The 13682-nt window shown below is 42.9% G+C and overlaps 1 protein-coding gene across 1 annotated transcript; it reads right to left on the bottom strand.

Annotated features, from left to right (window-relative positions):
• Nucleotides 1-5302: 5302 nt before the first annotated feature.
• CCNB1 (cyclin B1) lies at nt 5303-13150 on the bottom strand. Its single transcript, XM_079916304.1, has 9 exons — nt 12976-13150; nt 12199-12369; nt 11934-12104; nt 9108-9290; nt 7560-7718; nt 7107-7343; nt 6691-6831; nt 5979-6089; nt 5303-5438 (listed from the first exon to the last, which is right to left on the bottom strand). Exons 1-9 carry the CDS (start codon nt 12994-12996, stop codon nt 5331-5333), a joined length of 1302 nt encoding a protein of 433 aa, XP_079772430.1. The 5' UTR covers nt 12997-13150; the 3' UTR covers nt 5303-5330.
• Nucleotides 13151-13682: the final 532 nt, after the last annotated feature.

The following is a 13682-nucleotide window of genomic DNA, read 5'->3' as shown; positions in this document are numbered from 1 at the left end:
TTTGCTTCCTTTTTTCTTTACAAAAAAGTGACCCTATTCTTTTTGCACTTAACTGCTTTTATCGGGATGTTTCCCAATATCTCACATCAATCTCATCCTTTTAAGCAGTTGCCTATCAGGTGTCCACAGGCCAAATTTGGGATGAAGACTATGCAGTGGTTCTCCAATCTGAGCATGCATCGGAATCAATGTCCAATAATACAGAATGGATGATAAATTAGATAATTACCATCATCCCACCCCCAGTGAGATAAGACTACTCAAAGCAAGTATCGTTAATCAACGTTAAAACTAAAAAGAGAACAGCACCTTTACATCAAAACTCATCTGGTGGTTACCACCTTACCCAGATGATCAAATGTGGTATCACCAGTAGTGTTTAACAATCTGATACGTGACTCCAGTGATGCATAAGTTGTGCAAATCACCGATATTCTTGCCAAAATGCATAACCTGAACTTAACTATGAAGAAACAATCAGACAACAAATCTGGAATGAAGGACATTCTACAAGAAAAATGGCCTAGACAATTCATGTTAAAAAGCAGGGCAATTGGGACTTCCCTGGTGGCACAGTGGTTAAGAATCTTCCTGCCTGCCAGTGCAGGGGACACGGGTTTGAGCCCTGGTCTGGAAGATCCCATATGCCGCGGAGCAACTAAACCCATGCGCCACAACTACTGAGCCTGTGCTCTAGAGCCTGTGAACCACAACAACTGAGTCCGTGTGCCACAACTACCGAAGCCTGCATGCCTACAGCCCATGCTCTGCAACAAGAGAAGCCACTGCAAGGAGAAGCCCACGCTCAGCAACAAAGACCCAATGCAGCCAAAAAGAAATAAATAAATAAATAAATAAAGCAGGGCAATTGTTCTGTATGGAAAAAGAAATGAAACTTGGAGCTCTGGATTCGAAAAATGTAAGACATTTTTGGAATGATTGTGGAAATTTGATTATGTACTGTATATTACATATGGAGTTGTTAACTTTCTTAGTGTGATAAAAAGATTGTGGGGACTTCCCTGGTGGTCCAGTGGTTAAGACTTCGCCTTCCAATGCAGTGGGTGCAGGTTCGATCCCTGGTCAGGGAGCTAAGATACGACATGCCTCATGGCCAAAAAAACCAAAACGTAAAACAGAAGCAATATTGTAACAAATTCAATAAAGATTTTAAAAATGGTCGAAATCAAAATTAAGGGTCCTAATTCTTAGGACATAGACGCATGATGGAAGTATTTAAGGGGACATTATATTGACACCTGAGATTTACTTTCAAATGGCTCTTAAAAATAGGAATTTATGTACACAGTTGCACACACCTGTGTATATGACCGCCATACAGTTTTTTTTTCTCTGTAGCCTTAATATTTGCCTACGTAAATCACTAAAACTTTGTTTCCTATTAGGAAATAAAATCCATGGAATATTTACATAAGTCAATGAAGTACTTATCCACATAGAAAAGTTCTGAAAGGCTTTTTACAGACCTTATTTCCAATGAAATAAAAAATTACCAACATATAGATGTCTGACAAAAAAAATAAACTGGGACTTCCCTGGTGGCGCAGTGGTTAAGAATCTGCCTGCCAATGCAGGGGACACGGGTTCAATCCCTGGTCCGGGAAGATCCCACATGCCGTGGAGAAACTGAGCCCGTGTGCCACAACTATTGAGCCCACGTGCTGCAACTACTGAAGCCCGTGCAACTAGAGCCCGTGCTCTGCAACGAGAAGCCACCGCAATGAGAAGCCCCCGCTGGCCACAACTAGAGAAAGCCCGCGCTCAGCAACGAAGACCCAATGCAGCAAAAATAAATAAACTACTTAGAAAATAAGCAGTAAAATAATCTCCAGATCAAAAAGGATCACAAAATAACCAGATATTGATGAAAGAGAACTTTAGAAACCAGCTATCACAGAGGAAAATGTATATACAAAGGCTTTTATTACTAAAATTATATTAAATATTTAACCTAAACTAGAAAATAACCAAAAGAAAAGCAGATGGTGAGAATTAACATAAAAGCTAAAACTCCAAAATAAAGGTAGTAGAAATGATACCTTTGTATCATTGTTTCAAAACACCAGTAAAAGACCCCCTAGCCAAGCCTGATTAGAAAACACAAGTATTCAACATCAGGAATGAGAAGTTATAATACAAAAGAGATTGAATAATATCATATACCTCTACAGCTATAATTTAGAAAATCCAGAATGGATGATTTTCTAAGGTGGTGGTGGTGGTGAATTCCTAAAAACACCAAAAAACCATGGAAAGCTACCATCATAAGCAGCAACAGGCCAGGTGACTTTACAGATTAATTTAGCTAGCTTTCAATAAATGAATAGATTTTAAATTTCTCTTCCTGCTGTGAGTTTTTAATAGTCAAGGCTGGGGAATTTTATTTACTCTTTCAGCTTATGATATCATTGGAGTTTTTCTGTTTTTTTTTTTAAAAAAGATTAACAGATAAATATTAGATGGTAAAAATATTGAAGAGATGTCTAATCCAGGAATAAGATGGGGATCTACCGATTATCAATGTTGTTTTGGAGACTCTAAAACAATAACTTAAAAATCATATTGTTGGGGCTTCCCTGGTGGTACAGTAGTTGAGAATCTGCCTAATGCAGGGGACACGGGTTCGAGCCCTGGTCTGGGAAGATCCCACATGCCACGGAGCAACTAGGCCCATGAGCCACAACTACTGAGCCGGCACATGTAGAGCCTGTGCTCTGCAACAAGAGAGGCTGCGATAGTGAGTGGCCCCCGCTTGCCACAACTAGAGAAAGCCCTCACACAGAAATGAAGACCGAACACAGCAAAAATAAATAAATAAATTAAAAGGCAGCCTCTCTGCATTAAAAAAATATATATATATCATACAGTTGAAAAAATAAAATTTGGGGATTTAAGGCCTAGAAAAGCCTAAGGCCTAAAATCAAGTAAGAACATCGATGTCAACTGGGTAACAAAATTACAACTAGCAATAAAAAATAGAAGTGGGGGCTTCCCTGGTGGCGCAGTGGTTGGGGGTCCGCCTGCCGATGCGGGGGACGTGGGTTTGTGCCCTGGTCCAGCAGGATCCCGCATGCTGCAGAGCAGCTGGACCCGTGGGCCATGGCCGCTGGGCCTGCGCGTCCGCAGCCTGTGCTCCGCGATGAGAGAGGCCACAGCGGTGAGAGGCCCGCGTACCGCAAAATGAAAAAAAAAAAAAAAAAAAGTGGGAAATCGGGCCTATTCACAATAGTGACAAAAAAAAGCATAAACCCAAAAATAAACTTGACAAGAAAAGTACAGCCAATTACATAATTAAATTCTAACATTGCAATGAAAGGCATGCAACAAGTCTTTGATGTAGAAAAATGCTTCTGGATGGGAAGACAACATCAGTCTATCCAGAGCTAGTACATAACATTCTATATATACGTATATAATATACAGTCAAAATCTCAAAGGAGCTTTTCAATAACTGGATATAATTTTAAGGTTCATGTGTTTGAAATTGCCCCCACATATTTGGGAAACAGTGGTAGCCTCATCATACCAGATAAACTTAATGTAAAACTATATTAATCACAGGAAGAAACAAGTAGATCAGGGAACAATAAAAACTGATGTTTCAATTGTACAAGGAAGATTTTAAACATATAGTACTGGCTGGCACAAATAGAATCCATCTGGAAGTTAAGAATCCTATCTCATACAACATACAAAAAGTTTACTGGGCTTCCCTGGTGGCGCAGTGGTTGGGAGTTCGCCTGCCGATGCAGGGTACACGGGTTCGTGCCCCGGTCCGGGAAGATCCCACATGCCGCAGAGCAGCTGGGCCCGTGAGCCATGGCCGCTGAGCCTGCGTGTCCGGAGCCTGTGCTCCGCAACGGGAGAGGCCACAACAGTGAGAGGCCTGCGTACCGCAAAAAAAAAAAAAAAAAGTTTGCTGAGGGTTTGTAGACCTAAGCAGGAAAAATTTAGAAATTTAAGAGATGGTAATGGTTTGGGGGTGATGTTGACCTTAACACCAAAAATCCAAAAGCAACTACAGAAAAAATAGTTTTGATAATATAAAAATTTAAAGTGTCTGCATGGCAAAAGATGCAGCATAAACAGATTTAGGGCAAACGACAAACTGAGAAAGCCTTACAAATTGATAAATAAGCGGACAACAAAAATTGATTCAACCACTCATAAGAAGTATAAATTAAAACAGCAAACAAAATAGGATATTTTTTGCCAAACTCACAGAAATTAAAGAGAATGATTACCTTCAGTTCTGGCAAGGATGCAGAGAAAACCAGAACTTTTGTACATTTATTGCTGATGACACTGAGAAAGTCAGCTGGCTGTACCTGCCAGAACTTAGAACACACTCTTTGGAGAACCCAGGGTACATAAAGAAAGGCATGGGATATAATGACATTTAAACAGCATTGTCTGTAGGAGCAAAGACAAAAAACAATCTGAACAGGGGAATAGTTAATTACATTATAGTATATCCATACTATGGACTATAATGCCCAAATACAGGTAAGGCTTGTCCATGTTGAAAGAATTGCTAAGTATATAGAATGATCTCATTTTTTTAATACCCCCACTATAATAATTTACATGCAGGTCTATACTCATAGAAGGCATGACTGGCTACATCCCAAACTCCTGATATCCTTCAGGTGGATGGGATTGAGACGTAGGAGAGTAAGAGGGGGTGGGTAAATAAACGTTTTTAGATACTTATTTGTTTTGAGGATTGTTTTATTTTCTTAACCAATAAAGAAAAGGCAAACTAGGTTTTGAATATAAATTAAAATTCTTATTTTTCCAAGTGAAAAAGCTGATACTAGTTTAAGTTGATAATATAAGAAAGTGGTATGAGTAGATTACTTAGAATTATAGCAGCAACCACCAGAGGAAATAGAAATCGGGGGAATTGGGAATGAGGTGGTACTTTTCCTTACATAGAACTAGGCAGCCAATTCTCTTAAGATGACTGGGCTTACATACAGTATGACATAAAGTAAGTAAGGATTGTAAATGCCCTCAAGAGCTTAGTAATTTATTTGAAGTAAAGCCAGGTACATAAAACAAGAACCAAGAAGAATCAATTGTGTATATTAATTGGGTCCCCAGGTAATTGAAAGCAGTTTTTTTACTATTCCCCCACTGAACCTTTAAAACAACCTGTGGGAAGCAGCCACATTCAAATGAGTTAAGGTTTAAGTAAAAAGGACTACAACTTTATTAAAAGTAAATAAATGTAACATATAATATGTACAGATGGCACATGGTGCCAATTTTATTTGCAGATTTTATAGTATTCCAAAGTTCACAAATTACACCTTTGCCACAGCCTTGGCTAAATCTTGAACTAGTGCAGAATTCAGCTGTGCTAGAATGCTGATCTTAGCATGCTTAGACGTAGCATACTTGTTCTTGATAGTCTGGAAGAGAAAAGCATAGTAATTAATGAAGGAAAAGAGGAAAACATCATAAGAACCAACGATACACATATACCCTTAAAAATCAACTCCTTAAAAGCAAGCTATGAATTTACAGGCATAAAATCTTAATGACTGGACTTCCCTGGTGACACAGTGGTTAGGAGTCAGCCTGCCAATGCAGGGGACAAGGGTTTGAGCCCTGGTCGGAGAAGATCCCACAGGCCGCGGAGCAACTAAGCCCGTGCGCTGTAACTACTGAGCCTGAGCTCTCGACCCCGAGAGCCACAACTACTGAGCATGAGTGCCACAACTACTAAAGCCCGTGCACCTAAAGCCTGTGTTCTGTGACGAAAGAAGCCACCGCAATAAGAAGCCTGCGCACCGCAACGAAGAGTGTCCCCCACTCAGCGCAACAAGAGAAAGCCTGAGCGCAGCAACGAAGACCCAACGCAGCCATAAATAAATAAATAAATTTACTAAAAAAAAAAATCTTAAATGATTTTCCACTTTTCCCAACACCATACAGTACCACTGACTCACCATATGCTTTGTAAGCCCACGATTCACTATGATTATATTCTTAGCCAGGTGTTGCATAACAAGAAGAAGGGATTCTTCAGTGTATGACAGGTAATGCTGCAGAGTTGGTGTCTAAGGCAACAAAAGTTAATGTTGAAAATGCTCATCACCAATGATTTTCATAAAATTTCTAGATGTTATTCAAAACTAGGGTAGGGAAGTAGATACTGAAGACAAGCTTAAGACCCCTTCTTCCCCAAATACCCTTCTTTCATGGCTTCTCTAGGATCCTGTGCTCCAACCTAATTACACTTTTGTAATTGCTGACTTTGCCCACCCCAAAGCTAGACTCCAAGTTCTTTGGAGCTGACTTTCTCATTCATAATTCTATTTCTAGGGCCTAGAGTATCACACGGCATATAGGAGAAATACTTGTTGAATCAACGAATACGAACGAACTTCTAGTATGTCATTTGACCTGCTTGAGCTTCTCCATCTGTAAGGAGTAGCAGCTGCTCTGCCTTTCTCAAAGGGGTATTAGATGGATGAGATTAGGCAATGAAACGGAAGCATTCTATGGAGATATCACAAACAAGATATTTTAAATCATTCCCTCAGTAGATGCCATATTTAAGAACCATTTGAACTGTCCTTTAATGACAACAGTTCTGTATGCTGTAAATATTATAATTTAAAAGCTCAGGGTAACCTCAGTTTGTGGGACAGAGCTTACCCATTCACCATTATCAAGAATTTTCAGTGCTAAGCAAAAAGCTCCCGCTGCAATCTGAGAAGGAGGAAAGTGCACCATATCGTAGTCCAACATAGTTAGTTCCATCAGATATTTGGCCAAAGTATGTAGCTCAACATCAACCTGGAATAAAACCCACAGGTTCTGTCAAGAGAATTCTGCGTTGGCAGTAACTGGTATGCCCATAACTAACTACAAATGTTTACCTACAAACTCTCAAATGCAATTGCCCGTGAAAGGCTTTAATAATAATATTAACATACAGCCTGATTGGAAATAAATACCATCTTTATCCCTTCCTCATGTAGTTAGGTATAAATACAAGGCACTTGAATTAGATCTCATTGGCCAGCAGTATTCCCTAATGTACCATACCAAAGGTTTCAAGAAATCTGTACCTCTCCAATCTTAGATGCTCTCCGAAGGAAATGCAGGGGTAGAGGGCGACCCAGACTAAAATTTAAAGCTCTTAGAATCTTCATTTCCATCTGTCTGATTTGGTACTTAGTGTAGGTGTTGTCAGTCACAAAGGCAAAGTCACCAATTTCTGGAGGGTACATTTCCTCGTATTTGCTGGCAATAAACATGGCAGTGACACCAACCAGCTGCAGCATCTTCTTGGGCACACAATTATCCTGCAATGGGAATTTCAACTGGATCAATAAGTAATACATATTTGAAAAAGGAGGCACAGAATTGTGAAGGAGTGGTGGGAAAGACACACTCTCACAACGGAATCTCAATTAATGACACCCCATGCCTCAAGACAGATTTTAGCTGAGAAAGTCTGTTTCTTACGACTCAGCTAGGACCCTGGAAGGGAGAACCCTCAGTTGGTGAATTATGCTCACCTGCATGAACCGATCAATAATGGAAACAGTCATGTACATGGTCTCCTGGAGTAACCTGAATTTCATTTGAACCTGCACTAGCCAGTCAATTAGGATGGCTCTCATGTTTCCAGTGACTTCACGACCCAGTAGGTATTTGGGTCTGACTGCTTGCTCTTCCTGCAAAAGAAATGCTGATTATCCTAAGAAGCAAGACTCCACATGACATTTCTGACCAGAAATAGTCACCTCAAAATAGCTCTGGAACATTTAGAATCTCTAAAATGTTCTTAACTCAGTTATTCATTTGGTCACTGCAAACAGCTCTACCACTGAGAAACAAAGAAAGCAAACATTAAACAGGACAGTGTGACAGGTTTTCATATTGGCAAATCTTACTATGTCCAATTCACCATCACTACTACTGGCCCACACCCTTTCCCCGCTTCTTCCCAAATAAGGATACCATACTACCTATCACCTCAGATCTTTTCACTTAAGACTCTAAAACCCACAGCCTGAGCTTTATGAAGTAGAAAATATAGCAGCACCTTCCAGATTAGCTGGAACCAATATGCTACCACTCCTACTCCAGGGTTTAAACCCCCCAAACACCATAGGTAACAAAAGTCAACCATCAAAATCCAGCACACACATCTGCTAAACCCACTCCTCCAAAGTTAGAACACAAACTTTAAAGACAAGGGAGAAAAGAAATCCACAGCAGAAGGCTGGTCCTGGCAAGGAACCAGGACAATCCTGTAGAAAATGGAGATGCCCAAAAGAACCAGGCAAGAGCCTGAAGATGTTAATGATGCCACTAGAACACAACGCATTATAAACAAGCAACTGGGTAAATTTGGTAACTGTATAGCTTATGTTGTTAACATACAGAATGCCTCCTTGTTTGGGGGGGAAAAGGGCAAATAGAAAGTTTCAGAAATAGGATGAAATGGAAGAAAACCAAAACCTTTAGCTTTTGAGTATACTCCTCTTGTACACAAAGAACAATTTCCCTGATATCACATGCTCATAAGCGACACTGACCCAAAATGCTTTTTTTTGGCTATAGTTTTTCAGCATCTTCTCCATTACCATGTACCTCCTGCCTGTTACGCTCCTTAAACCCAGAATTTGGGACTCACTCACTCCTAACTGTGATAGATATAAAATACCTTTCAATCTGTGGACTTTCCTTTAGGAAGAGCCACGGTAGTATCCACTCTCACTTTGAATTTTCCCTGTTCAAAATGGCAAATAGAGACTTCATTGGGAATTTCCTGGCCGTCCAGTGGTTAGGACTTTCACTGACAGGCCCGGGGTTCAATCCCTGGTCAGGGAACTAAGATCCCACAAGCCATGCATGCAACCCCCGTCCCCACCAAAAAAAAAAAAATTACATTGGCTTACTTTGGGACTTTTTATTTTTCCACGAAGAATTTCAAAGTGGAACCTACTGTTAAGAAATGCTGCTCATATCTTGCTTAAATTGTTGTGAACTCTTAATGGAAAATCTCTTTAATAAAGCTAGATGCAGTTTAGAAAAAACAAAGGTTTCATATTACTGACCTCAAGTTGTCTCAGATAAGCATAGATATCTTTTACATATTCACTACAAAGGTTTGGATCCGCTCCGTCTTCTGCATCCACATCATTCACTGCAAGAATTACATCAGAGAAAGCCTGGCACAGATACTCTTCCGCAGGGGCACAGCCAGATGTTTCCATGGGGCTTGGAGAGGGAGTATCAACCTGGAAACAGAATGGACTTTTTGAAATAATAGCAAAGAGGAGCATACAATCTGGGAATGAAGGTCAGATTATTGGTACCAATTCAAGAGACTATCTGCTGAACAGAAATACAATTCATTTACCTTTACAAATTTATTCAATTTGTCTTCAGGAAGTGAGTAATATGAAAGATGAAATGCCAACTTAGACTGAATCAGTTTAGAGTCAGAATGCTAACAGGTAAAACAGAGAGGAAGCAAGTTCACATCTAGACTTTCCTCCAAAGGAAACTGATAAGTAACGCATTTGCTTAGCAATGTCATGTAAAGTGAATGACAAGTTAGTCTTTAGTAACATGGCCTGCTTCCCACTGCACAGGAGAACACAAGTCCTGTCCCAACTACTAAGGATTTTATTTATTTATTTTTGGCTGTGTTGGGTCTTTGTTGCTGCAAGCAGGCTTTCTCTAGTTGCGGGAGTGGGGTCTCCTCTTCATTGAGTTGCGCAGGCTTCTCATTGCGGTGGCTTCTCTTGTTGCAGAGCATGGGCTCTAGGCACACGGGCTTCAGTAGTGTGGCACGCAGGTTCAATAGTTGTGGCTCGCGGGTTCTAGAGCGCAGGCTCAGTAGTTGTGGCACACGGACCTAGTTGCTCTGTGGCATGTGGGATCTTCCCAGACCAGGGCTCGAACCCGGGTCCCCTGCATTGGCAGGCTGATTCTTAACCACTGCGCCACCAGGGAAGCCCCCAAACTACTAAGGATTAACTGACTTTGTTATCATGAACCATTTTCTTCAAGCTCCAGTTACCCCCCCATTGTCCAAACATTTATTGAGCACTTCCTTTTTTTTTTTTTTTTTTTGCAGTACGCGGGCCTCTCACTGTTGTGGCCTCTCCCGTTGTGGAGCACAGGTTCCAGAGCACAGGTTCCGGACGCACAGCCTCAGCGGCCATGGCTCACGGGACCAGCCAAGGGGCTTTGAATTTAGAAGAAATAAGTAAATGAAGTAAAGAGATTGATTCTCGGAAGAAATCCTAGAGGTGCGGGAAGTTAGGGTAGGGTTGGGAAAGTTAGGGAAAGCTTTAGGTGTTGATGATTGAGCTGTTTTGAAGGATGAGAAGGTTATCAGTTAAAAGAAAGGGGGTGGGAGGGCTTCCCTGGTGGCGCAGTGGTTGAGAGTCCGCCTGCCGATGCAGGGGACACGGGGATGCAGGGGACACGGGTTCGTGCCCCGGTCCGGGAGAATCCCACGTGCCGCGGAGCGGCTGGGCCCGTGAGCCATGGCCGCTGAGCCTGCGCACCGCAAAAACAAAACAAAACAAAACAAACAAAAAGAGGGTGGGAAAGTGAAGGCAAGAATCAGTATGGGACTTTGACGGAAAGCTCAGGTCTTTTGGTATGGCCAGTTAAAGACTGCGCATGCTACAGGTTTCTGTGATATGTCCAGAAGGACAATACTAAAGCCATAGCCTCACATCCCTTTCCCTTAGATATAGACAGCTAGGCTGAATAACTTTAACCGATCATTTTCCCAACCAGCTTTAATGAAGTTTTAAAAATTAGAACTTAAGAATGCAGTGCATTGCTGGTCAGGGAACTAGATCCCACATGCATGCTGCAACTAAGAGTTCGCATGCCACAACTGAGGAGCCTAAGTACCGCAACTAAGGAGCCAGCAAGCCACAACTAAGACCTGGCACAACCAAATAAATATTGAAGAAAAAAAAATGCAGTTCATTGAAGTGTCAGGAAAGCAGCCTCTTCTAGATGGTGTATATTTTCTTCACAGGAGTAGATACATTTACATGCCTGATATTTAATAAAATGTTCTTGGTTTTTGAGGCTGTTAACTCATCTTCTTACCTTCTCTGAATAGCTCCATTTTCTGCTTTACATCCTTATATAAATTCCAATGTTACAGATTTATTATTAATTATTTGGTGACCACATTATGGAGTAAAAAAAAAAAAAAAAAAAAAAGGGGGGGCTTCCCTGGTGGCGCAGTGGTTGAGAGTCCGCCTGCCGATGCGATGCAGGGGACACGGGTTCGTGCCCCGGTCCGGGAAGATCCCACATGCCGCGGAGCGGCTGGGCACGTGAGCCATGGACGCTGAGCCTGCGCGTCCAGAGCCTGTTGCTCCGCAACGGGAGGGAAAGGCCACAACAGTGAGAGGCCCGCGTACCGCCAAAAAAAAAAAAAAAAAAAAGGACTCAAGAGAACAATCTGTGTTTCAGTCAATAAATTCTGGCCAGAGATGGCTTGTACCCAAAGACAGCAAAATCTTTAGTCCAGGCAGCTACTACTCAGTACGGTAAACAAAGGAGGGGTAGTATAACAAAGCAATTAAAAGCATAGATTCTGAAGCCAGATAGCCTGGGTTTGAATCCTATTATGTGCCACTGATGAGATATGACCCTAGAAAAGATACTTAATACTTCTCTATGCCGTTATCTAAAAGTAGAGGTAATAATACCAGCGCACTAAGAGAGTGTAAGATTATGTGAGCTAATGCATGTAAAGTGCTTAGCAGAGCCTACCTCCTGCTAAGCACTCTATACATGTTACTATTTTTTCCTATTTAGTCAAATGCTATGCCATGCATTAATAAAACGAAGGGAAAAGAAACAATCAACAGGCTCTAAAATATTACAGTTAAGTTTACCAAAATAGGCTCAGGGGCAAGTTTCTCTTCTTTAACAGGCTCGGTTTCCGGCTCTGGCTCTGGCTCCAGATCCAGCTCCGGCTGGGGCTCCGGCACAGGTACAGGAGCCTTTTCCAGAGGTTTTGGTAGTTTTTTAGCAATAACTTTTCCAGCAGCTAAAGTTTTTGCTTCCTGTGGATGAAAAGGAGAGAATGGAATGTTTCTCCATCACAGGTTACAGTTGGAAGGCAGACTCTTACAGAGTAGTTGAATCAGCAAGAGTTACCTTTTTCAGGGGCAATTTGGCCTGTGGCTGTTCACTGACTTTGTTACCGATGTCTCCAAGGGCTGTCCTTGGCCTCAGCCCGGGCTTAGAGGCTGCAACAGTGGCCACAGGCACGCGCTTTGCGCCTGCCATACTGACCTTCGCCTTATTTTCAGCATTAATTTTCGTGTTCTGTAAGAAGCAAGACCACTTTGAGAGCTGGCTCGGCCAAGTTAGAGTAAATCAACGGTTAAAGCGGGGGCAAACAGGCTCTCAGGAGGAATGCCGACTGTAAATGGGTTCCCAGGGGAAACCTGCGTTCCAGGGTCTACGCTAAAGCTGTTAACAAGCCAGATTCCTCCCCGAACCTGTTCTTTCACCTATTGAGGGATTGCCTGCTCAGTCCCCGCCGGACCTAAAATACCATGAATTTACATTTGAAAGGAAATCGAAAAAGCCTTAATTGCAGGAAGCTTTCCTGTGGGGAGGGGGTTATGCAGTTGGTGGGAGCTCGCTCAGGGGTCCTCCGTCACCATTTACAAAAGGTTTCGCGTCTACCTTCCATCTGTCCCCTCCCCCCCCACTTTATCCAAGCCCCATCCACTTCTTTCTCACCTTCCTCTCTCCGTCTGTCCGCGCCCCAAACTCTCCCACCATTTTAGGGGCCCACCGACCGCCATCCTCCCCCCAAATCTGTCCCGGTCCACTCCTGCCAGGGGAACTCCAGCAGGCGAGATAGGGAGAGGAGACGCAGCGAGCCAGGAGAGCCGCGTTTGTTCACCGTCCCTAGCAGCTCACCCTGGTGATCCGGAGCGCCATGGCTTCCTCTGCACCAGGCAGCAGCTCAGTGGGGAGAAGCAGAGCACGGGAGCCCCAGACCAGCCGGGGACCTTGAACCCACCGCAGGCAAGCAGCCGTTCCTCCGCAGCACACCGGGAGGAATCTGGCCCCGCTTGAGGTTTAAACCCCGCACCGCTCCCTCCCTATTGGCTTGTTCGTGGCACTCGCTCGCTTCCCATTGGCGGCGGCCGGTTCCTCCTAGAATGCGTTTCCAGGGCGATCCCGCGAAAAAGTTCGGGCGGGGGTGGGGCCATACCATCACGTGGTCTGGCTCGGCGCCTGCGCCCTCAAGCAGCTACTGTTGTCACCTGGAGAGGGGTGATCACCGCCCACCTGGAGAGGGGTGATCACCGCCCACCTGGAGAGGTGAAACTGTGCGCCGCCACGGTTAGCAGCGGTGCCTTGGAAAAGAGAATGGAGCCGCTGGTTTGACGTGAGAGGAAGTTATGGCTTTAGTCCTACTTATTGTTAAACACACTTTCCTCTTCTGCAGTGGCATGTAGCAGGAAAAGCTTTTGTATATACATTCTTTCATTTGATCATTCTGGCAGCACTCTGGGTTGGAGAAACTGAAGCTCAGAGAGGCTTTGGGTGACTTTCTCAGGATCACAAATTAGTAACAGGGGACTAAACTTAGATTTCTTTAGATCCATGACGTTTCCACA

This window comes from Stenella coeruleoalba (assembly GCF_951394435.1).
Source record: "Stenella coeruleoalba genome assembly, chromosome: 3".
NCBI lineage: Eukaryota > Metazoa > Chordata > Mammalia > Artiodactyla > Delphinidae > Stenella > Stenella coeruleoalba.
This window is presented reverse-complemented; position numbering and strand designations above follow the sequence as displayed.

Coding starts and splice junctions, on each gene's coding strand:
- CCNB1 (XM_079916304.1), bottom strand. CDS start 12,996: ATGGCGCTCCGGATCACCAGG. Junction 7,719..9,107: donor CTTATCTGAGACAACTTGAG/GTCAGTAATATG, acceptor TTTCTTTTGCAG/GAAGAGCAAGCAGTCAGACC. Junction 6,832..7,106: donor GAGCATCTAAGATTGGAGAG/GTACAGATTTCT, acceptor GTTTTATTCCAG/GTTGATGTTGAGCTACATAC.